The 25,743-nt window shown below is 39.5% G+C and overlaps 1 protein-coding gene across 1 annotated transcript in view; it reads left to right on the top strand.

Annotated features, from left to right (window-relative positions):
• MAOB (monoamine oxidase B) overlaps positions 1 to 25,278 on the top strand; it is a 113,732-nt gene extending 88,454 nt beyond the window's left edge. The window contains exons 9-15 of the mRNA XM_004064033.5: positions 10,323 to 10,419; positions 11,471 to 11,524; positions 13,125 to 13,182; positions 16,587 to 16,684; positions 22,470 to 22,581; positions 23,172 to 23,234; positions 24,270 to 25,278. Of these exons, the coding sequence (XP_004064081.3) occupies positions 10,323 to 10,419; positions 11,471 to 11,524; positions 13,125 to 13,182; positions 16,587 to 16,684; positions 22,470 to 22,581; positions 23,172 to 23,234; positions 24,270 to 24,422 (635 nt within the window). The 3' untranslated portion in view covers positions 24,423 to 25,278. The remainder of the gene's footprint in view (positions 1 to 10,322; positions 10,420 to 11,470; positions 11,525 to 13,124; positions 13,183 to 16,586; positions 16,685 to 22,469; positions 22,582 to 23,171; positions 23,235 to 24,269) is intronic.
• Positions 25,279 to 25,743: the final 465 nt, after the last annotated feature.

Raw genomic sequence — 25,743 nt, 5'->3', positions numbered from 1 at the left:
TACACTAGTCACTAGCCACATGTGGGTACTGAACACTTAAAATATAGCTAATGAGACTTGGGAATCAGATTTTAAAATTCTATTTAATTAATTTTTTTTTTTTTTTGAGATGGAGTCTCGCTCTGTAGCCCAGGCTGGAGTGCAGTGGTGCGATCTTGGCTCACTGCAACCCCTGCCTCCCGTGTTTAAGCGATTTGCCTGCCTCAGTCTCCCAAGTAGCTGGGATTATAGGTGCGTGCCACCTTGCCTGGCTAATTTTTTGCATTTTTAGTAGAGATGGGGTTTCACCATGTTAGCCAGGATGGTCTCGATCTCCTGACCTCATGATCCACCTGCCTCGGCCTCCCAAAGTGCTGGGATTACAGGCATAAGAATTCTATTTAATTTTAATTGCTTTAAATATAAATGCAAGTAGCCACATGCAGACAGGACAACGCTAGAATCTTGTCATATTTGCTCTTATAGAACCCACTTTTCTTCCAAGTGGAGGCCATGTAAGAAGAGTCAGTATCTAGAACTGAGGGTGAAGGGCGGGATGTACTCCAAGAAGGAGCAAGACTGCGGAAAGAAGGTTGGAGGCAAATGGGGAAAGTGCCACAATTTTGCCTTAGGGTGCTTCTTCCTGTGTAACTACTCTTTTTCCGCTGCATCACAGGCTCCTCATTCTCCACATTGCAGATAATCACGTTTAGGACTGCTATTGGATTGGTGCATCAGTTGGGCAAGTAATCTACTGTTTGCAAAGTCAGTGCAGTGACCCACCACAAAGAGCCCTGTCATTTTAGTCTTTGAATCTAATGGCTGTAACACACTGGTGCTGAATCTCTTCCTCTTGTGACCCAGGTCACCCATTTTAAATGACTGGCTGGTGGCAAGTAGATAAGGTTTAGGACCAGGAATACAGTCTTCTCTGAATGAGCATGAGTGCCTTTATTTATGGAGAGAAACTGTAACTTTCCATTCATGCCTGCAAATCTTTATCTTAGGCCTGCTATGTGCCAGGCAAGTTGTTAGGCACTAGTATCAGAAAGAAAACCCAAGACCTCCACCCCTCAGAATCTGACTTGGTCCTTGTTGGTAATGAGCCTTGCATAAGACTTTTAAAAAATGATTGTGGGCAAGGCATAGTGGTGCACACCTGTAGTACCAGCTTCTCGGGAGGCTGAGACTGGAGGATTGCTTGAGCCCAGGAGGTGGAGGATACAGTGAATGAGCTATAATTGAACTTCAGCCTGGGCAACAGAGTGAGACTCCATCTCTATCTCAAAAAAAAAAAAAAAAAAGTTTGTTGACATGAGATAGCCTCACCAAAGCATTTGAGATTTCTTTTGAGTTACAACTTTAATGTATTTCTTCAACTGGGCACCTATTGTATGCCAGACACAGTGCTAGGCACTGAGAATTCAAAGGCACTTTTCCTTGCCCAGAAAATCCAGACTCAGGAGGAAGACAGTCATGCAAACTGGTAATTGCACAATGTATTTAGTTCTAGGCTATTATAGAAACACCAAGTAGGGCTCCAGACTCACATCCAATATGATTCCTGTTACATTGATAAGTGTATTCAATGACACTTATTTGAAAGTTTCTGTAATGAAATCTGAAGAAGTTCACTCTTATAACAAGATCTTTGCTTTGCACCAGACTATCAACATCACTGCCAAAGACACTGTAATTAACTAGTAACATACAAGCTCAGTCAATATGAGGTAACAAGATAGAAGGGTATGAATTAAGCAGCCCCAACAATCCAGCATAGTGATTAGCACATATCAGGCACACAGTCAGTAATCACCAGAGTTTTGGTTTTATGTTCCTTTGTTTTGTTTCACAAGTTCAGTGTGGCTTGGGTTATTAAAGAGAAGGCAACATTTTGTATTTTGATACAGACAGTGGTAGCCAACTCTTGATTGCTTCTCCCCTCCACACTCCCCACCCAATCCCAGCATCATGCTAAACACTGCTTTTATTTTATTTTTAATTGTAGATATTTAAGGTGTACCTCATAATGTTTTGATACACATGTACATAGTGAAATGATTTGTGGTCAAGCAAATTAACATACCCATTTCCTCACATGGTCATCTCTTGTGTGTGGTAAGAGCACCTGATTGCTTCTAGATTGATTATCCCAGGAAATGCTTCCCAGTCTCTTAGTGTGTAACATCTTTGTGAATTTGCAAGGACAGGCTTCCTATATTTTGCTGGCCTTCCACTGAGGCATTCTAAGTCTAGCTGCCCTCACCGTCAGCACCCCACCCTACACGGGATGCATCAGCCCTTCATTCTAGCCCACTTCTGTGGAAAGGGTAGGCTGTTAGCAATGCACTGAATTCTTGTGGTCTCCTTGCTTTTGTTCATCTATGAACCGTTTCTACTTTCCCTTGAATATTTACATCTAATTTATCTCAATTTATGTTTTCAATGGCAGAAGCTGTACCTGTTTTTGTAAATTACAGAAATAAATACAATGACCATAAAACTTTCAAAAACTGAAAGTATGTGAAAAATGTTTCTCTTCTATTGTTCCTCCCCCTAGAGGGCCACTGTTAAAAATTTAGATTGTTTATCCTTAAAGATTTACTGTATGCATAGGTAATACAAGTTGAACATCCCTAATCTGAAAACTCAAAATTCAAAATGCTCCAAATTCTGAAACTTTTGAAGCATCGACATGATGTCTCAAGTAGAAAATTCCATATCTGACCTCATGTGATGGGTCACAGTCAAAACTTTGTTTCATGTGCAAAATTATTAAAATATGTATAAAATTACCTTCAGACTATGTGTATAAGATGTATTTGAAACATAAATGAATCTGGTATTTGGGCTTGGGTCTCACCCTCAAATCTCATTATGTATATGCAAGAATTCCAAAATCTGAAAAGAGCCAAAATTTGAAACACTTCTTGTCTCAAACATTTCATATAAGGGATAGGGATACTCAACCTGTACTTTAAATATATGTGTGTGAGCATCCCTATATATATGTAGAGGGAACTATATATACTGGAAATACATGTTAAATAATATAATAAATATTTTATACAAATATAACTTTAATTTTAAATAAATATGTTAATATATTTTTACAAAAACATGTTTTTTAAAAAACATACATCATACATATCACACTGAAATTTGTTTTTTCCTGTTAACAATATGCCATGGACATCTCTCCATAGCAGTACATTTAAATCTAACCCCTTTCGACAACTGAATAAAGAGTATCTCATTGTGTGCCTTATCAGAATTTACCCAAGACGTCAGCTGTTGATAGTCATTTTTCTTGTTTCCATGTTTTTGCTATTATACACCATGCTGCAATAAACAGCATCCTCCATATAGCTCTACATATTTGTATAGGAGCATTTCTTTTTGATAAATGCTGTAGGATGGAATTATCAAGTCAATTGATTTGGGTAGACCTGTGAAATTTTCGTTAGGGTCTGTCCTCTCACATCCTTGCCAGTTGATATAAGTTCCATATCTGTCTTCTCCAAATCTCATGTTGAAATTTGATCCCCAGTGTTGGAGGTGGGGCCTAAAAGCAAATGTTTGGGTCATGTGGACAGATCCCTCCTGAACATCTTGGTGCCGTCCTCCTCCCTGAGGTAATAAATGAGTTCTTGCTCTGTCAGTTCCCATGAGAGCTGGTTGTTAAAAAGAGCCTGGCACTTCCCTCCCCTCTCTCTTGCCTCCCGTCTCACCAAGTGATCTGCACACGCCAGCTCCTCTTCACCTTCAGCCATGAGTGGAAGCTTCCTGAGGCCCTCATGAGAAGCAGATGCTGGCGCCATGTTTCTTGTACAGCCTGTAGAACCATGAGCCAAGTAAATATCCTCTTTCCTTCATATATTACCCAGCCTCAGGTATCCCTTTATAGCAACACCAGCAGTCTAAGACACCAGCTAATAATATTTAAAATTTTTTTGTCAATCAGGTAGGAGAAATTACCTCATTTATCTATAATTTGTAATTTTTATCATTAACAAAGTATCATTTTGTAAATTACCTTTGCTCATTTAAGTTTTTTTCTGTTTATATTGCAAATATTTTCTCCCAGTGAATCAGTTTTTAACGATTTGTCGTATGATGGTTTCCCCCTACTAAATTCTCAGATATACATTGATTCTTTCTGTTCCACTGACCTTTGTCACTGCGTTCTAAACATTTTTGCAGCTCTACTTATTAAAAAATGTACACATAAACTATCATTATAGGTATTCCTAAATTATACACAAGTACCTCTGAAAAGTTGTATCGTTGTAACTATAAAACATTTGAAAAGTAGACTTTTTAAAAAGCTTAAATTGAAAAACCAGAATCTCTAGTATTTTCTTCCACTATCTAGATGTGCAATCTAGGTGTACACCCCCACTTTGGAAAGCACAAGTTTATATTATCTAATCCTATGGCAGCATTGTACTGTTTTAATATCTGTAGCTGTATGATATGTTTATAATATGTTATATACTATGTCAGGTAGGACATTCCCTTATTATTATTTTTCCTTTAATTTTGTCCTTGGTAAACTTCTTCAGTTATTCATCCAGATGAATGTTATTATCATCTCATCAAAGCTCCTGCCTCCACACCCCTACATTACAAAAGCTTCTATTGAATTATTTTATTCTGAACATGCCTCTTTGTTACCTCCCACAGCTACAATGGCTTCTTTTCTCTCTGAGAAAGTTAGCACTTTGGGGGAAATTTCTTCTACTACCTGAATTATTGGGTTCCTCCCCCTACCCACCCCCCCATAGTTTTTCTGTTTCATTTGTTAGTTGTGAATTTGTTGCTTCTTTGTCTTTGCATTTATTCTTTAAGAACTTCTTTAAGTGTTTGGATGTCCTTGAATATCATCTCTTTTTCTCAGAGTAAGGCCCTACAAAGCTGATGAGATGTTTTGTGTGCATGGGTGGGGCTCTTGAGCTTTCTGTCTGCAAGTGGCAGAAATCTCTTCCATGCTGCATAGCTTGTCCTGGCATGAACATGACTTTTCTCTCTGCTCCTTGTTCCTTCACCTCCATTAAGTGCACTCACTTGACTCAGAGGCCAGATTCACTCTGAGAAGGAAGTGTCCAAGGAGCCCCTATATCGAGAAAGCAGTACTTCCACCTTGGCCAGCCTGGTGTTCTATGCTGGTCCTGTCCAGCCGATCCCCACATGATCAGTATGCACACGTTCTTTGATCAGATCTTGTCCTATTTGTCTGCTCTCTCTCTTGCCTTCTTATATTAGGGGATTCCTAAGATGGTTCTCTTGTATTTTTAAATCTTGAGCTCTTAGACTTTAAACATTTCTTCTTCACATACTTCAGACTTTCTCAACATCTTTTCCTGCCCCAGCATGCCTGAAGGGCATTCAAACACCCCTCAGGCCAGTGGCAGATTGGGACATTGATTCTAACAGGTGCACAGTGGGGAGGGGTGCAGCAGACGACAAAGAGACAAGTTCCCTTTAAAAGGCTTCCTGGTTTGTCTGCTTACACACACGTATGCACACATGTTGGGGAGGCCCTTTCTCTGTTCTTTCTTCCTTATTTTGAAATCTTCTTGTTGGGTTTTCTATACAACATTTGCCGCTGAGTCTTCCACAATAATTTTGTTCAAACAACTTCAATTTTGCAAGTAAATGATGGAGCAGAAGGAGTTGGACACTGCAGTAATATATTGTTATAACATTTCAGACTCTGCCCTGACATTTTCACCAGTGCCCTGTCACAGTCTTTTGAAATTGCATATACAGGCGCACCTCTTTTTATTGAACTTCACTTTATTGCACTTTACAGATAATTGCACTTTTTACAAATTGAAGGTTTGTGGCAACCCTGCACTGAGCAGGTTTATCGGCATCATTTTTCCAACAGCGTGTACTCACTTTGTGTCTCTGTGTCACATTTTGGCAATTCTCACAATATTTCAAACTTTCATTATTATTATGTTTGTCATGGTGATCTGTGATCAGTGGCCCTTGATGTTACTATTGTAATTGTTTAGGAGTTCCATAAACAGCACCCATATAAGATGGCAAACTTAATCGATAAATGCTGTATGTATTCTGACTGCTCAGTCAACCAACTGTTCCTCAGATCTCCCCATCTTCTTGGGTATCTCTGTTCCCTGGGACACAACAGTAATGAAATAAGGCCAATGAATGACCCTACAGTGGTCTCCCCAGTGTTCAAGTGAAAGAAAGTGCTGCACATCTCTTGCTTTAAATCAAAAACTAGAAATGATTAAGCTTAGTGAGGAAGGTATATTGAAAGCTGAGATAGGCTGAAAGCTAGGCCTCTTGTGCCAAATACCCAAGTTGTAAATGCAAAATAAAAATTCTTGAAGGAAATTAAAAGTGCACTCCAGTGAACATATGAATGATAAGAAAGTGAAACAGCCTTATTGCTGATACAGAGAACTGAATGATCTGAATAGAAGATCAAACCAGCCACAATATTCCTTTAAGCCAAAGCCTAGATCCAGAGCAAGGCCCCCAACTCTCTTCAATTGAAGTTGAAGCTGCAGAAGAAAAGTGTGAAGCTAGCAGAGGTTGGTTCATGAAGTTTAAGGAAAGAAGCCTCCTCCCCATAACATAAAAGTGCAAGGTGAAGCAGCAAGGGCTGATGAAGAAGCTGCAGCAAGTTATCCAGAAGTTCTACCTAAGAACATTGACAAAGGTGGCTACATTAAACAACAGATTGTCTTGTTTTGTTTTGTTTTGAGATGGAGTCTCGCTCTTTCACCCAGGCTGGAGTGCAGTGGCGCGATCTCGGCTCACGGCAACTTCCAGCTCCCTGGTTCAAGTGATTCTCCTGCCTCAGCCTCCCATGTAGCTGGGGTTACAGTCACCTGCCACCATGCCCATCTAATATTTGTATTTTTAGTAGAGACGGGGTTTCACCATGTTGGCCAGGCTGGTCTTGAACTCCTGACCTCAAGTGATCCACCCACCTTGGCCTCCCAAAGTGCTAGGATTACAGGCAAGAGCCACCACACCCGACCGGAAACAACAGGTTTTTAATATAGACCAAACAGCATTATATTGGAAGAAAATGCCATCTAGGACTTTCATAGCTACAGAAAGGAAGTCAGCACCTGGCTTCAAAGCTTCAAAGGACAGGCTGTCTCTATTGTTAGGAGTTAATGCAGCTGGTGACTTTAAGTTGAAGTCAATGTCCATTTACCATTCAGGAAATCCTAGGACCCTTAGGAATTATGCTAAGTCTACTCTGCCTGTGCTCTATAAATGCTATCAAACAGCAACAAAGTCTGAATGACAGCCTATTTATTTATAGCATGGTTTACTGAATATTTTAAGCCCACTCTTGAGACCTACTGCTCAGAAGAAAAAAGATTTCTCAAAATGTTACTGTTCATGGACAATGCACCTGGTCACCCAAGGGCTCTGATGGAGATGTGCAAGGAGATTATTGTTGTTTTCATGCCTGCTAACACAATGTCCATTCTGCAGCCCATGGATCAAGGAGTAATTTCAACTTTCAAGTCTTATTATTTAAGAAATACATTTTGTAAAGCTATACCTGCCTTACAGTCCTCCTGCCTATCTGATGGTTCTAGGCAAAGTAAATTGAAAACCTTCTGGAAAGAGTTCACTATTGTCAATGCCATGAAAAACATTCGCGATTCATGGAAGGATGTCAATACATCAACATTAACAGGAGTTTGGAAGAAGTTGATTCCAATCCTCATGAGTGACTTTGAGGGATTCAGTGGAGGAAGTAACTGCAGATATGGTGGAAATAGCAAGAGAATTAGAATCATAAGTGGAACCTGAAGATGTGAGTGAATTGCTGCCAACTCATGATAAAACTTAAATAGATGGGGAGTTGCTTCTTATGGATGTGCAAAGAACGTGATTTCTTGAGATGGAAACTCCTCCTGGTGAAGATGCTGTGAACATTGTTGAAATGACAAGAAGGGATTTAGAATATTACATAAACTTAGTTGATAAAGCAGTGACAGGCTTGGAGAGGATTGACTCCAATTTTGAAAGAAGTTCTACCATGGGTAAAATGCTATCAAACAGCATCGCAGCCTTCAGAGAAATTTTTCATAAGAAAAGGAGTCAATTGATGTGGCAAACTTCGTTGTTGTCTTCTTTTTTAAAATTGCCACAGCCACACCAACCTTCAGCAGCCACCACCCTGATCAGTCAGCAGCCATCAACACTGAAGCAAGCCCCTCCACCAGCAACAAGATTACAACTCACTAAAGGCTCAGATGATTGTTAGCTTTTTTAGTAATAAAGTATACTTAAATTATGTACATATTTTAGATATAATTCTATTGCACATTTAATAGACTACAGTGTTGTGTAGATATAACTTTTTATATGCACTGGGAAACCAAGCAATTTATGTGACACAATTTGCTTTATTACAATATTCACTTTATTTCCATTATCTGAAATGAAACCCACATTATCTTTGAGGTGTGCCTGTATTTTGTTCAGGAGGGAACTGAGGAAGACACTCTTATCCAGGATGAGCTGAAATTGTTTCTCAAGTTGTTCTTGACAGGGGAAAGAATCTTTGGAGGTCATGTTTGAAATGAGGGTTTGGGACTCTATGAATTTCAATTATACATGTCCTCTCTGCTCTGCCTCCAGATAATAAATATACAATCATGTCATCTGCAAACAGAGACAATTTGACTTCCTCTCTTCCTATTTGAATATCCTTTATTTCTTTCTCTTGCCTGATTGCCCTGGCCAGAACTTCCAATACTATGTTGAATAGGAGTGGTGAGAGAGGGCATCCTTGTCTTGTGCCGGTTTTCAAAGAGAATGCTTCCGGCTTTTGCCCATTCAGTATGATATTGGCTGTGGGTTTGTCATAAATAGCTCTTATTATTTTGAGATACGTTCCATCAATACCTAGTTTATGGAGAGTTTTTAGTATGAAGGGCTGTTGAGTTTTATCGAAGGCCTTTTCTGCATCTATTGAGGTAATCATGTGGTTTTGGTCATTGGTTCTGTTTACGTGATGGATTACGTTTATTGATTTGCATATGTTGAACCAGCCTTCCATCCCAGGGAGGAAGCCGACTTGATCATAGTGGATAAGCTTTTTGAGGTGCTGCTAGATTCAGTTTGCTAGTATTTTATTGAGGATTTTTGCATCGATGTTCATCAGGGATATTGGTCTAAAATTGTCTTTTTTTGTTGCGTCTCTGCCAGGCTTTGGTATCAGGATTATGCTGGCTTCATAAAATGAGTTAGGGAGGAGTCCCTCTTTTTCTATTGCTTGGAATAGTTTCAGAAGGAATGGTACCAGCTCCTCTTTGTACCTCTGGTAGAATTTGGCTGTGAATCCGTCTGGTCTTGGGCTTTTTTTGGTTGGTAGACTATTAATTACTGCCTCAATTTCAGAACTTGTTATTGTTCTATTCAGGGATTCGATTTCTTCCTAGTTTAGTCTTGGGAGGGTGTATGTGTCCAGGAATTTATCCATTTCTTCTAGATTTTCTAGTTTATTTGCCCAGAGGTGTTTATAGTATAGTACTCTCTGTTGGTAGTTTGTATTTCTGTGGGATTACTGGTAATATCCCCTTTATCATTTTTTATTGCATCTATTTGATTCTTCTTTCTTTTCTTCTTTATTAGTCTGGCTAGCGGTCTATTTTTTTTGATCTTTTCAAAAAACCGGCTCCTGGATTCATTGATTTTTTTGAAGGGTTTTTTGTGTCTCTGTCTCCTTCAGTTCTGCTCTGATCTTAGTTATTTCTTGTCTTCTGCTAGCTTTTGAATTTGTTTGCTCTTGCTTCTCTAGTTCATTTAATTGTGATGTTAGGGTGTTGATTTTAGATCTTCTCTGCTTTCTCTTATGGGCATTTAGTGCTATAAATTTCCCTCTAAAGACTGCCTCCAGATAATAAAGAACTACTCAGAATAAGTGACTTTTCATAAAGTGTCAGTGTTCAGTCTCTTCCTTTTTACAGTAATGAACTGGTATTTCCTTTACACATCTTTGGATTTATTCTGATTTCTTATGAAAGAGAAAACAGGGAGCCCAAGTATTAACTGCAAGGAGAACCAGATTTCATTAAACGGTGACCTGGATGAATTCCTAATATCATATGCTTTACTCTTTGCAGAGAAGGGCTTATGGTTTGATTTTTTCAAAAAATGCTGGCTACTTATCCCTCCTTTGACATCAGTTTGGTTTGCCTTCATATGTTTGGAGTATAACATGCTATATTTGGCCTTTGGGCTTCTCAATTAAAAACATGCACTTCATTGTATCTGTAATGGATATTTTGATAGAGTGATGAATATGCTCTTCCATTTTGCTGTTCTCTAAGATTACTGTGGAACCATGATTATTGATGGAGAGGAAGCTCCAGTTGCCTACACATTGGATGATACCAAACCTGAAGGCAACTATGCTGCCATAATGGGGTAAGGCACAATTATGGTGTTGTAGCTGCTATTCAGTGTTGACAAGGTAATCACATACTATTAACAAATGTGCCCCAAACTTTGTTAAGTGATTTTTTTTTACCCAGTGGTACTATTTTTCAAATTCAGCGGTACAAAAATTATTACTGGTTCTTTTCTAAATAATGTCTTCCAATGAATAAATATCTAGGTAGGAAGCAGAATACCAATAACATTTTTAAATTTTTATGTTAGTTTTCTATTAGTATTTAGTGTTGGGGGTAGACATATTTTGGTGACCCATCTTTTGTTGAAAGCATGATAAAAAGACCTGACTTGGGGTGTTTTACTAAGAGACTTCTTGTGGAGGCTGTGTGGGCATCCATGTCACTTAAATGAGATGCTGAGATTTCTGAGTCCCAGTAGAGAAGAGCCAAGACCAGCCCAGTCTTCAGCTTTCCAGGGACGACCAGCACATGGGAAGGGAAGACCAGGATATCCTGGCCCAGAGAGGTGGTGACCTGGAGTATCCAAAATTAAGATGGGCCTCAGGACATGTATGAGTTTATCTCAGAGAGAGCCAACAGTCAGAACAGGGAGATCAAAGCTAATTGTTAGTTGAAAGCAATCATGGGGCTAGAAATGGAGATGGAATCTAGAAGGTTGGGTGCTAGGGAGACACCATGGTGGAGACAAAACCAAAGAGCAAGGACTGGATGAAATTGGAAGAGCTCAGACATAGCCTTAAGTGGGCATCTGAGGCCCAAGTGTTATTCTTATTGACCACCAGCTGGGTGAGGGGAAGTGGGTCAGCCATAGTGTTATCCAAGGCAAAAATTATGGCCAGTCATTTACTTTTAGTCGCTTGACTCCTTGAAGTTAGAAAGTGCTCTTCAGTGTCAGAAATTTGATATGTAAATCATAAAACTTTGAACGTAAGAAAAGCTAGTGTATAGTTTGTTTCTTTTCGTTGACTTAACTGTGTAAACTGGGCACATGTGTAGCTACAAAACTGAGGCTAAGATGAAACCAACCATTAATTTCTCCCCTTTTTCTTGTTTATATTCTTTAGATTTATCCTGGCCCACAAAGCCAGAAAACTGGCACGTCTTACCAAAGAGGAAAGGTAACAAAAGAAATGCTGCTTCTTTCGTTTCTTCCTTCCTTTCCCCCCACTCCATCCCTCCCTCCCTTTTCTCTTTCTTTCCTTCTTTTCTACCTACTTGCCTGCCTTTCACTTTTACTTAACTTTTAACTTATGGACTGCCTAATTATATGTGTATTGCCAATGCTACGTGTTTGCTATGTTAATTATAAGGGTCTTGTTGTAAAAGACATAGTGCTGATAACTTAAGAACCAAAGTATTCAAATTAATATTTATTGAGTTTATTGTACATAAGACACCATGCTAGGGGCTACGGAGAATGTGAAAATGGATATAACCCAGGGGCTGAAAATTTGCTTGTGAAGGAGATAAACCAGGGAGAAAAATTACTGTGTTTTGGGGAAGTCTGCTGTACACATACTACATGAATGATGCATAACAATTACAGATTATAGGTACAGTGGGACTAATTCCTCAGGAGGTGGCAATTTCTTCTTGCAATTAGTGTTCACCAGTGCCAATTATTTATTCCCACACCACTGCTAATAACCTATTTACCAGGAAAGAGCTCCTGAATTATATTATGATGCATGCTTTCCGATTCCATCAGGGTTCTCCTTAATGACAAATGTTACCTCTGCACATAGCCAGGGCTGTAGCAGTCTGCCTGGGCCTCTTCCCTAAAAATGTCCCCACTAGAATATAAGATCATGAAGGTAGGATGTTTTGTCTGATTGGCTCACTGCTGGGTTTCCAATGTCTGGAACAAATCTTTTCCCACTTTGCCTTTTGATCCTGTTTATGGCTTATTCATTTTATACTATAATAAAATTTTATCTTTTTATGTAATCAAACTTATCCATTTTAAAACCATGGTTTCTGAGTATCTATCATACATAGAAAAGACTTTCTCATTCCAAGATAATTTTTTAGAAATCACCCATTCTTCCATTCGTTTTATGGTCTGACCTATTATATGTAAATCTTTGATCCTTCTGAAACATATTTTGGTGTAAGAAAATAATGTAAGCATCCTACTTTATTTCTTTCATGAGCAGCTATTTGTCCCAGTGCCATTTTATTGAAAGCTGTCTTTTCCCTGTGGGTTTAAAATGTCCACCTTTATGAATTCTAAATTTCCTTATATATTTGGTTCTACTTCTGTACTTATTTCTTTGCTCTTTCTATCCATTCCTCTGCTTGTGGCAAGTTACATCATTTGTATAAAAACAAAGAAAAAGACAGAAAGAAAGAGAAAGAAGAGAGGGAGGGAGAAGAACTTAGGCATTTTCATAAACATTTGTTTCAGAAATATTTTGTTCATAAACAAAAGGGCTCCTGGATTTAAAATAATAAAATAATACCATGATTCAGGCAACATGTCGCTTTACTTTCTTAAAGACTTACCAGCAATCCTGTGTGATTAATATTTGTGACCTCAAAGATTTAAGACATCTGAAATGGAACAAAATGCCTTGTTTTAAAAAATTAAAATGAAATGCTGGAGTGGAATCAATGGCTCATGGAATCTTTTTTATGAGGGGATAAATGCCTCTTTCTCACTTTTTCTTTCCTTCCCTTCTTTCCTTTATTTTCTCTTTTGTCTCTTTTCATTCGCAGGTTGAAGAAACTTTGTGAACTCTATGCCAAGGTTCTGGGTTCCCCAGAAGCTCTGGAGGTAAGGCTGCTTCCCAACCCTATACTAAGGGTGAGAGGCCTTTCTTTGTCCCCAAGTGACTAGCAGGGATAGGTTGATGCAAGTTGGGTCCTGAAGTTCATGTTTTTCCTAATGTATTTGCAGAGGCATCTACACAGGACTGGTCAGTTTACAAGTGGTTCCAGAGAGTGTGGGCCCTGGCTGTGCTGGTGGCAGGTCAGGGAACTTGCAATATGCTGTGGTTTAGGTGGTGCTACATTGTCCCTGAATTCAGAGTTTCTTCCTGGGAGAGGGCATTGGGTCACTCTGCTTCCAGTTCTGTTAGGGAGGTAAAAGAGGGGAGCTTCTACTACCCATAGGGAGATCCTAGATCCTGGTAGCCAGGATGGGGATGAAAAGGGCTTTTTCCCCTCTCTGGTGATCTTGTAAGAAGGGCAGAGTCTCACTCAGGTACATAAACCTATACCTACCCCATCCCCCACTGTCTCACAGTTAAAAAATAAGATTACCTGCCCCCACTCCTGCATGGCCTCTTTTCTGCCTTGTTTTACCCTTGAACATGAGAGATGTAAAGAAGACAGGCTGTCTGTATGCCAGTTGAGTTTTCTAGACACCTTTGGAAGTAGCCTGAGAAAACGGTGATCTTCAAATGAATCAAGTAGAACTCTAAGGTGGTTAAAGGTGGGATAGGGGCAGGGTAGGGGGCATTTGGTGACAGTCAGAGGGCCCAAAGTACTCATAACAAGTACCCATAATCACCTCCTTCATCAATATTTAAAATGATGAATTGGTGTTCTCATGACATTCATCAGACTGCTAAGTTTTTAATGTTTTGACATAGACTATGTCACCTTTTGAAAGTGATTATTAAATCCAATTATCTGTGAAGCATTTGAAGACAATGGAGACCAGTGTACAAATGAGCAGTTAATGCGTGAGAAAAGTCTAATGAGGAGGCTGAGAATGTTTAACTTGTTAAGCCTCTTAAATCCAAGTCTCTGTAGTATATACCATAATCTAGTTGAGCAGCTACATGACTTAGTCCTGTTACTCTAACACTTACTTTGCTCAGCTTTGGAGTGACTTGCTTCCTCCTGGTTAAGTCGTTGTGTCTTTCAAATTTGTCATTTTTGTTCACTATTTTAAAGCAAAATTCTCTCCCTCCTTCCTCGCCCCACCATTGCAGATCTTCTGTACTTGATACAGGTGAAACACATGCTCTTGATGTTTCTTGGAATTCTTTCTCAGCAAATAAACTAGAACAATTAGAGAAACAATATTAACGAGGAATATGCTTTGCTTTTTTTTTTGCTTTCATATACCAATTAGCAAGTTTAAATATAGGCATAGCCTCCAGGCTCAAGGATATTGAGTAAAGTATCAAGACAAAAAATACAGTATATACTCACTAAAAACAGAACTTAACATCTGTTAAAAATTATTAGTTTTTTCTGTTTAAAAATGCCATTCAGCATGATTTATAATCCTTTGGGTATATACCCAGTAATGGGATTGCTGGGTCAAATGATATTTCTAGTTCTAGATCCCTGAGGAATCGCCACACTGACTTCCACAGTGGTTGAACTAGTTTACAGTCCCACCAACAGTGTAAAAGACATATGCACACGTATGTTTATTGTGGCACTATTCACAATAGCAAAGACTTGGAACCAACCCAAATGTCCAACAATGATAGACTGGATTAAGAAAATGTGGCACATATACACCATGGAATACTATGCAGCCGTAAAAAATGATGAGTTCATGTCCTTTGTAGGGACATGGATGAAGCTGGAAACCATCATTCTCAGCAAACTATCACAGGGACAAAAAACCAAACACTGCATGTTCTCACTCATAGGTGGGAATTGAACAATGAGAACACATGGACACAGGAAGGGGAACATCACACACTGGGGCCTGTTGTGGGGTGGGGGGAGGGGGGAGGGATAGCATTTGGAGATGTAGCTAATGTTAAATGACGAGTTACTGGGTGCAGCACACCAACATGGCACATGTATACATATGTAACCTGCACGTTGTGCACATGTACCCTAAAACTTAAAGTATAATTTAAAAAAATGCCATTCAATGCTAGAGGTCTGGAGAATAAAGAGTGTGGAGTTGATTTAAAAAAAAAAAAGCCATTCAAGATATTTCACCCTGGTAGATATTCAAGCTTTGTGAAGTTACATTCTGAGGCACTCCCAGGCTAAAGCAGTTTGTTAATTGAAGTTCCTGCAACAACTCGTGAGATGGTTGTTTGGGGAACTTCAGTTGAAGGAGAAAGCATTTGTCCTCATATTTTGAAAAAGGCTGATCATTTTTCATTTGAGAAAGTCTCTTTTCCTAAGAAGGGTGTGCATGATTAATTCCTGATGATAAAAATAAGTTGGTCCTGTCCTTGTTTGCTCTTGGCATAGAGAAGGCCACTTGTTTTATTTTTGCTTTGGTGTCTATTTTGTGGAAGGAAGAAATTCCTGGGAACAAGATACATTGAAAGATAAAGTCCAACTTTTCTTCTGATTGGCTGGAGACAGCCAGAGAAGCTTGCTTAGGAGGTGGATGTAGCCGTCAGGTGCTGGGGCGTGTAGCGTGGTGATACCACAGAAGACCTGGAGCCACTTAACCCATCAGGCAGAACCTCATAATCATACTTTGTAAATACGATGCCTTATAAATGACTGTCCAAAGTCAGCTGTGTGATTGCAATTCTTTTAAACAAAATGTTTTTCAAAATCTCCCTTTAAAACAAACATTGTTTTCTTAAAACTTGCTACGTTGATTTTATCTTTTCGAAGTAATGCTTAATGATAAAGCTTCTGTTTGGTTACTTTAAAAAAGCATTTGAGCTTTACAAAATCTCTGCCAGTTTTGCCTGTTCGTGGCAAAAAACATATTTTTCAGACCAATAGTTGTTTACAAATACCACCATCAACAGAAGTGCTTGCCTGCCACAAAAACATGTTTGTTCAGCCCCCCTCAAGAAAGCTCACCTCCACCAAAACATGAACCTGATAATCCTTTTTCTTCAACAGACATATTTTTCTGCCTTTTTTCCTATCCAGCCACTCCAGTAAACATAAATCCTTTTAAAAACTTTTCTTGAAACCATCAGGCACTAAAACTTTTTAATAGGTAAAACCAAGGTAAAAATGGAATTAGACTATCGCAATTTATGAACAGTACTTAAGATACGAAGAAACCAAATGAAAAAAACATTCTAAGATCTGAATTTCTTAGAAGCTTATTACCAAGGACATTTACCTGCCCAAAGACATATCTTTAAAAACATCAGGATAATGCAACTCTATTTCCAAAATACATTGGTTTGACAATACAAAGCCTACTAAACTGTTCGATTTATTCTAGGCTAAATAGCTTTCTCTGAGTCTCCTTCAAGTTTTTGTTGCTCTATCTTGCAGCCAGTGCATTATGAAGAAAAGAACTGGTGTGAGGAGCAGTACTCTGGGGGCTGCTACACAACTTACTTCCCCCCTGGGATCCTGACTCAATATGGAAGGTAGAGTAAAAGCATGCTAAGCTGTTACTGAAATCCCCTGCACCTGAATCCAAAACCTAAATAGGTTCAGGTAGCTCTTCTCCCTTGTTTCTTATAAATACAAAAAAAAAAAAAACCCAATTTCCTTTGTATCTTATGAATGAAATCGTGTATCTTATGAATGAAATCGTGTATCTTATGAATGAAATCGTGTATCTTATGAATGAAATCATTATAATTATACATATATCATGGTGCTGCTTTTCTCTGGAAGAGCAATTCCAATCAATATAACCATAGAAGGTTTCAGCATAAGAATAGCATTTTACCCCATTCTTCATGATGTGATTATTACACATTGCATGCCTGTATCAAAACACATCATGTACCCATAGACATATACACCTACTCTGTACCCATAAAAATTAAAAATAAAAAAAGTAGCATTTTAGGTAGTCCAAGGGTTCACCCACAGTGTCAGAAGAAGTGTCCTTATACTGAGTTAGGACTCAGTAAAACTTCCTCAAATGCCACTGTACAACTGCCAACACGGGGACAAAATTATAAAAACAAAATGAGTTCTAGACTGGGCATGAAGAGACTTGGGTCCCAGCTCTGATTCTACCAATAACAAACTTTGTCATGCCAAACAGGTCACTTCTCCTTTCTGAACCTCACTTTCTTAGCAAGTGGATGGGAAAGCACAAAATGATGAAAAGTGAGCAATAATCAGTATGTTCAAGAAAGTATGAGTTTTTTTATTTTTTGATCCTAATCTTTAGATGCTGGGAAGTATGAGTTATTTTTTAACTCCTTATTGAGACGTAATTCACATACCATACAATTCACCTATTCAAAACGGTGCATACTTCAATGGCTTTTAGCATTCACAGCATTATACATCCAAGTGTGTTGTTGTTTAGTTAATTTATTTGATGACAATAAATGAACTAATAATATAGCAGTGATTTTTATGACTATTATACTATTACTAAACCAAGCAATAATTTAATGCCAAAAGCTTAATCTAAACAGAATGAGAAATGTAGACTAGTGAGTCAAAGACTGTTGAAAGTATGCAGCAAACAGAGGGGGTAAGTGGAAATGGCTAATCAATCTGTCCATGAAAACTGGTCGAATAAGGAGTAAAACCTGCTTATCAGAAGATACGTAATAACTTTGGTTAGCACTTCCTTTACCTGCTTAAAGATGGCAAAATATTATCCAAGAGAACATTCTGGGGCCAAGGGGCAGCACCTGATAAGCTGCTGGGTCATTAAGTTAATTTTTAGATATGCTGACTGTGTTAGTCTGTTTTCACACTGCTGATAAAGACATACCTGAGACTGGGCAATTTACAAAAGTAAGAGGTTTATTGGACTTACAGTTCCACATGGCTGGGGAGGCTTCACAATCATGGCAAAAGGCAAGGAGGAGCAAGTCACATCGTACGTCGATGGCAGCAGGCAAAGAGAGAGCTTGTGCAAAGAAACTCCCATTTTTAAAACCATCAGATCTTGTGAGATCCATTCATTATCACCAGAACAGCACAGGAAAGACCCCTGCCCATAATTCACTCATCTCCCACCGGGTCCCTCCCACAACACATGAGAATTATGGGAGCTACAATATGAGATTTGAGTGGGGAAACGGAGCCAAATCGTATCACTGAGTGTAGAATATGTTAATGGTATTTGTTTCATTCTGCATTTATTGGCTAAGTGCCAACCATTTGCGAAGCACTGTGCTGAGAACTTCAATACCAAGGACAGCCTCCCTGCTGAGAAGGAGCTGACAGTGTTGAGGGCTAGGGTGGGGATGGGGAGAGGACATGATATCAAAAATTGACTCTAAAGTACTGACATATGTCCCTGGGAGGGAATAAGGATAAAGGAGGGCACTACTGTATCACCACTCAGAATGTTACCACTGAGGTAAATGCTCTAATACAGGGGCATAGAGATACCACTGGAACACACAGAGGCACAGGCTAGCTTTACTTAGAGAAATCTGGGAAGGCTTCATAATGCACATACCACCTGAGGGTTGTAGGAGGCACAGAAAGGCTATTGGGGATGCAGTCTATGCAGATGGAATGGTATGAGGAAAACGCTAGGATCCCACAGGTTTCTGGAAAGTCTGGGGAAGAACTTTGCATGGATGGTGTATTAGGCCATTCTTGCATTGCTTAAAATAAATACCTGAGTCTGGGGAACTTATAAAGAAAAAAGGTTCAATTGGCTCATAGTTCTGCAGGCTATACAAACATGGTGCTGGCATCTGCTCAGTTTCTGGTGAAGCCTCAGGGAGCTCACAATCATGGCAGAAGGCAAAGTGAGAACAGGCAAGTCACATGGCGAAAGCAGGAACAAGCAAGTGTGGTGGGGAGAGGTGCCATACACTCTTACGTGACCAGATCTTGCTAGAACTCACTATCATGAAGAAGGCACCAAGCCATGAGGGATCCGTCCCCATGATCCAAACACCTCCCACCAGGCCCCACCTCAAGCATTGGGAATTACAATTCTACATGAGATTTGGGCAGGGACAAATATCAAAATATTATATCAGATGGGCTATGGGTGATATTAAGGACAGAATGGAGAATCAGACCAAAGGGGGAGGAAGAACACTTTGCCCTATATGACACATTCAGGAATACAAAACTTGATATTTCAACAGAGAACAGCTATCACTGCATTACTTTTGTTTTTGGCTTTGTTTTAAATCAGAAGTGTGATATGATTAGATTTCTGACCACAGAGTGGTGGGTTTTATGCTCAATTTCATAAATACCTTTTGGTTTGGGGAACAAAGAGGACACTTACCTGAACTGGCCTGATCCTGACCACGTGAGAGAAGCAAGATAAATCCCATTGTATCTGGCATTGGTGGCGATACAGTAATGCCTTCTTTTATCTTTATTCCTTCCCAGGGATATATGTCAGGCTTCCTATAACTACCTTCAATTTGTAGGGTAGAAACTAAGGCACAGCATAGCTTAACATAATTCCCAGCTTGAACAGAGACTACCTGCCCAGAAGACTTCCCTTGACCCTTCAGGGCCATGGTATTTAAGATATTGCAATAAGTTTTATATTCAGAGCCCTGGAAGTTCACAGTACATGTTCTGAAGGAAGAGAGAAGACAGAATTACCAGTACAACTTGGTAAAGAACTAAATATACATTTCTTAAGAAATGTTTCTTGTGGATAGGGTGAAAAAAATGATTGTCGTGATTATGCAGTAAAACTCATAAGCCACAAGAAATATATGTGGAGTTCCCCTTTATGATGTCCTATATCTTTTGTAAATATATACTGTCTGTTCACGCACCTGCAAAAGAAGGGGCAGGTATTTTTCTTACCTGGTTGTTGGACTCTTTTTTTCCCCTAAAGGAACATAATTTCCAAATGACAAGTGGAGGGAAACTATCTCTTTGTTTAAAATTAATTCTTGGTTTTCACATATTCTGATTGATAATATGATTAGTTCTCTAAGCCTTTGTTCTTTCTTCGAATATTTCATTCTTAGGGTCTAGCCAGGCCTCCTAGAGGTCTCCAGCTGGGGTTAGTTTTCTCCATTGAAAAAAAAAAGTAAACATGTATTGAAAAACGGCATTGTTTAATCAACATGGGGAAAGTCAATCCACCTTCTCTTGTAGGAAGGGTTCCTTCCTGAGTACCCTTAGGCTCTCTATATATTTCATGTGTTGTCATCAATATACTAATACAGATGTTCCTCAAAATATGATGGGGTTATATCCCAATAAACCCACCATAAATTGAAAATATTATAAGTGGAAAATGCGCTTAATACACCTAATGTACCGAATATCACAGTTTAGCTTAGCTACCTTAAACATGCTCAGAACACTTATATTAGCCTACAGTTGGGCATAATAATCTAACAGAAAGCATATTTTATAATAGAGGGTTGAATATTTCATGTCAAGTTTTAAATACGGTATTGAAAGTGAAAGACAGAATGGTTGTATGGGTACTTGAAGTATGGTTTCTACTGAATGTGTATTGCTTTAACACCATCATAAAGTTAACAATTATACGTTGGAGACCATCTGTATTCTATATAATATCTCTCCTTGTATTTTCTTCTCCTTTTTGTGATGACTACGATCAGAGCAGGTGAAAGAAAACCCACCAATGCAAGCCAGCTCATTTGGTTTTCTAATAAAAGGCCCAGTGGTGTACAGTGTTGACTAAGATGCAACATGGATGTTAGTTCTTGACATCGCTTATCAGATATAAGAGAACCCTGAGACAGGATGAATAATGGCATGTTGACGGTGCTTTCCTTATGGTATTTTTGTCAGAGCAACAATGAACCGCCCCTCTTACAGGCCAACTGCTGTGACATTTCAGTCCCTTGTATAGCATGTGGGCAGTCTACTAACTATTAAATATTATAGGCTGATGATACACCAGGCAAAGAATATAAGATAGAAATAGAGACTTTGACATCTGTTAGACATGGTTCAAATGCTGGCTTTGCTATTTTCTAGGAGTGTGGCTCTTGGCATATCACTGAACATTTCTCCAAGCCTCAGTCTTCTCATGTGTAAAATGAGATAATGATAATAGTAGCTACATCACAGAGTTCTTTAAAAGATTGAAGAAATAATGCAGTAGAGAGAGGAAGTATAACTAAGTGGTTAAGACTGTAGGTTCCAGAGTCAGATTGCCTGTGTTCAAATACCAACTCTGCCACTTACTAGCTGTGACCGAGAGCAAATTACTTTGTTTTTGTTGCTGGTTAGGTTCCAGGAAGCAGACCCTGAAACAACGATTAGCAGACAGGATATATATTAAGGCATGCCCTTAGGATTGGCACCTGTGGAAGGGAGAAGGAAGCAGGAGTGGGCATAGGGAGAACTTGGGCTGCAGTGCAGTTCCAGTGAAGGCCTCAGCTGACCCCAGAGGAAGTTCCAGAACTAGAACGGCCCTTCAGAGTGGGAGGTCTCAAGTTGGAGCTTGGGAATCAGGTATTTACAGCCCGTGGTGATCAGTCACTGGATGCAACTGTGGAAGGAGGCATGACCTAGTAGGTGACATAGTATTTTTTAGCAGAGGCAATCTCCAAAGAGGGCTGACATCAGTAAGCCCTCTTCTGGCAGCACTCCCAGCAGCTGGGAATAAGTCTTTCATTCTTGAAGGGGGCCTGCGTGGTTCATCACAATGTCCACCACAGTCTACCTCCATATTCTTATCTGCAAAATGGTGATAATAATAGTACCGACCTCACCAGTACAGGCAAGTGTTCAAGGAATAGGAGTTATGGAGCCATAGTCAGACTCTCAGATTTGTTAAATGTTACTGATGGAAAGGGTCTTAGAAATCAGTGGACCATTCCCTTTAAGAGGCAAGGAAGCCAGAGCACAGTGAGAGTAAGTGATTTGCCAAGTTCACTAGTGGAATAGCCAGTGGGGAATTGGGGGCATGTATCACCTTGCCACAGAGCCAGTGAGCCATAAAGGGAGCCATGTGACTGGGCTTATACAGTCCCTCACTTCATGTTGATGAAGCAAATACATAATTTACGTCCATTAATGTCAGCTCCTTCACCTGCAACTCTTGGTGCAGGAGTGAACTTTGGCTTTTATTCTATTTTGTTTGTGACAAGGATCATGCAAGAGCTGGAGGAACCACATAAACATTATTCCAAAATTGCCGATGTCCTTCTTGATTGTTTAGAATCTGAGGAAGCTGACCAGCATTGGTCTTTATGGGAAAACTTTTCTCTGACTCTCTGAGACTGACCACTTTTGCCTCTTTGCTTTTGTTCCAAGGGTTCTACGCCAGCCAGTGGACAGGATTTACTTTGCAGGCACCGAGACTGCCACACACTGGAGCGGCTACATGGAGGGGGCTGTAGAGGCCGGGGAGAGAGCAGCCCGAGAGGTAGGGTCTGGGGTCATAGATTATGGGGAAGGAGGCAACTCATGGTCCTGACATGTAGGTCAAAGATATCTGAGAGCCTGGAGACCAACTCTCCAGTAACCCCCATCTTAAGACCCATAAAATACTATTTTAACTATTGTCTCAGGTGAAGTGAACACCTTAGCGCAAAGTAATAATGAAAATACCTAATATGTCACCCGAAGTAAAAAGAGCCCATGGGACAAATGATCAACGTGACTATACTTGAAAGGTAACCTAGGTCTGATATTCTAGAACCAAACATGCTTCTATTAGGACTCAAAATTCAATTCATTTCACAGTAAAGATTTTCTGACAGTTCCTCTGATGTCATCCCTATTTGAGGTGTGTTCATAACTATTAAAATTTATGGTAAGCCTAATGATTGGAACCTCTTATACCACAGGAGAAAGACCTTTTGGCACCTCTTAAAGGTTGAATGGAGTGTTCTGGCCTTTACCTTGGTGTTTTTGATGGATATCTCAAGAGACAGTTACTTAGTCCTTTAGGGAGCAGATTAGAAGAAAGATGGTGTCATTTTTGCTATTTGCCAGTGTGTTTTTTCATTTCAGATCCTGCATGCCATGGGGAAGATTCCAGAGGATGAAATCTGGCAGTCAGAACCAGAGTCTGTGGTAGGCTATGTTTTATTTCATGAAATTAGATATCTTTTCTCTAAACCCATTATTTTCAAGAAGAGCACACTTGTATATATTCACATACCTTTTCCTAAGTGATTCAACTAAGTGATTTAAACATGAATGTTTAAATAAATATCATGGGTTAGGGTAGAGGTGACAGATTTAGATGAACTTTGATAAATTTGTAGCTGTCACATTCATTACAGATTATTAGGAAAAAATATTTTTTGATGAGGAGGGAGACATTTATCGGAGACTTCTAAAAATAATAACTCAATAAATGCCTGTCAAATAAATATCTAGCCTGGTGATTCTCCACATGAGGTAGGAAAAGAAAGGAAAGTGTGTTAGCATCTCCTGTCCAGGGACAAACAAATGGAATGAAATGGAGAATATTTAGATTAAAATTTTATTTTTAATATACTCATCATTTTTGTAATAAAATCCTAGGAAGTTTTCCTGGCTGGAAGGAGGGATGCATAGAGGTTAGAGTGCAAACGCACTTTAGAGGACAAAGTCACAAAGGTCAGAATTATTGCTCTATCCTTTTAAGTGTGAAGTCAAAGAGAATAGGCCTGCCACTCCACAGTCATTCTCTTAGTGCTTCTGCCAGGGATGGGATTGTGGGCTGTGGAGACCATTGATTCATTTACTAACAAGTATTTATGGCACACGTGTTCTGTATCAGCCATTGTGGCAAAGGCACAGCAGCATTTCTGTGGAGCTCAACATCTGGTGGAGAATGCAGATGATAACCAAAAAGTACAGAACAGTGAAGAAGACATGCTGAGAAAAAATGCAAAAGGAGAATGTCATCCTAGGCTGGGATCTCAGGAAAGAAAGCCTCCCTGAGGAAGTGAAGGGTCCAGTGAGGAAGACAGGGTAAACAGTATAAGCAGAGGGAACATCGTGTTTACTGGTCTAGAGGTTGGCAAGAATGGGTCATGTTCAGAGAGCTGGAGAAAGTACAGACTTTCTGGAATAAAGTGCACAAGCCCTGTACTAATACCCAATGTTTTCTGAACCCAGGATGTCCCTGCACAGCCCATCACCACGACCTTTTTGGAGAGACATTTGCCCTCCGTGCCAGGCCTGCTCAGGCTGATTGGATTGACCACCATCTTTTCAGCAACGGCTCTTGGCTTCCTGGCCCACAAAAGGGGGCTACTTGTGCGAGTCTAAAGAGAGAGGGTGTCTGTAATCACACTCTCTTCTTACTGTATTTGGGATTTGGGTTTGGGGAAAGAGTTGCAGTAAAGTTCCATGAAGACAAATAATGTGGAGTGAGGCGGGGAGCATGAAGATAAATCCAACTCTGACTGTAAAATACATGGTATCTCTTTCTCCGTTGTGGCCCCTGCTTAGTGTCCCTTACCTGGCTTAGCGTTCTGTTTCACCAGTTTCCAAGTTTATTGCCCTCAGAATCTTTAGAATAGTTAAATTGGCTTGTTTAAGGTTCTTGCTGCCCCGCAACACACCTTGCCCATGCACAAGCAATGAATTTTTTCCTACCACTGTGGCTTTGTGCTTGTTCTTCCTCTTACCTGTAATAGCCTCACCTTCCCAAGTTCTTTGCATTTGTCCTTAGAATACTGTATTGTTACAGCTGAAAGACAGTAAAGACCATTTAGTCCTCACCTTCTGTTTTAGAGTTGAGCAAACTGAAGCCCACAGAGGTGGAACTTAATTACCTAAGAGCCACAATAAGCCACTGGTATCTGGGGGACTAGAACACAAATCCAACGCTTTTCCCACCTCCTTGGATGTTTTCCCCAATTATCCTCCTTCACTCCCTGTCATAGTTACTGATGGTGGCCTGTTGTGTGGGTTTACTCTGTGCTAAGTTGTCTTACACTTCTCAAATGCTACTCAGTATATAGCCTTAAGTCTTACTGTTTTGTGCGGTGTGTCTCCAGCTGATTTTAACTTTTTTGATGGTAGAAATTTTATCTCTTCTTCCTTTTGTATCCTCCATTGTATCTTCATACAAAGGACAGTACACACTTGGGTAATTAAAAATAAAAGTTGATTGACCATATCTGCTGTCCTTTCTTTTTGGGTAATGACTTTCAAACTTTGGACACATCAAATCAAGATCCAGTATTAAGTATGTAATTGTGACTTTAAAGCATTTAGTCAAAATTTCCTTGAAGCCTGGATGATGCATGCATTTGATTGCATGATCCATCATGTGTGGCATATGTGTGAGCATGCTGAAAATGATTTATAAAGATATGGTAAGAATACTAAAAGATGCAGTTCCTTGCCTTCACTACCCCAAAAAATACCTGCCAAAATAAATGACATATTAATAAGCAAGTTGCTTAAACTATTAAGCTAATTATAATATTTCAGTTGACATTTCATATTCCTTCTTGGTGCAAAGCTTTTTACTAGGTACACTCATTAATTTGAAACTGCAGTTTCACAGTCCATTAAATTCTATTTGGACTATTTTTTAAACGGTATCATCATTTCAAAGCACTCATACCTCTCTACTCCC

This window comes from Gorilla gorilla, chromosome X (assembly GCF_029281585.2).
Source record: "Gorilla gorilla gorilla isolate KB3781 chromosome X, NHGRI_mGorGor1-v2.1_pri, whole genome shotgun sequence".
NCBI lineage: Eukaryota > Metazoa > Chordata > Mammalia > Primates > Hominidae > Gorilla > Gorilla gorilla.
Note: the sequence above shows the minus strand (reverse complement) of the source record. Positions and strands in the feature narration are given on the sequence as shown.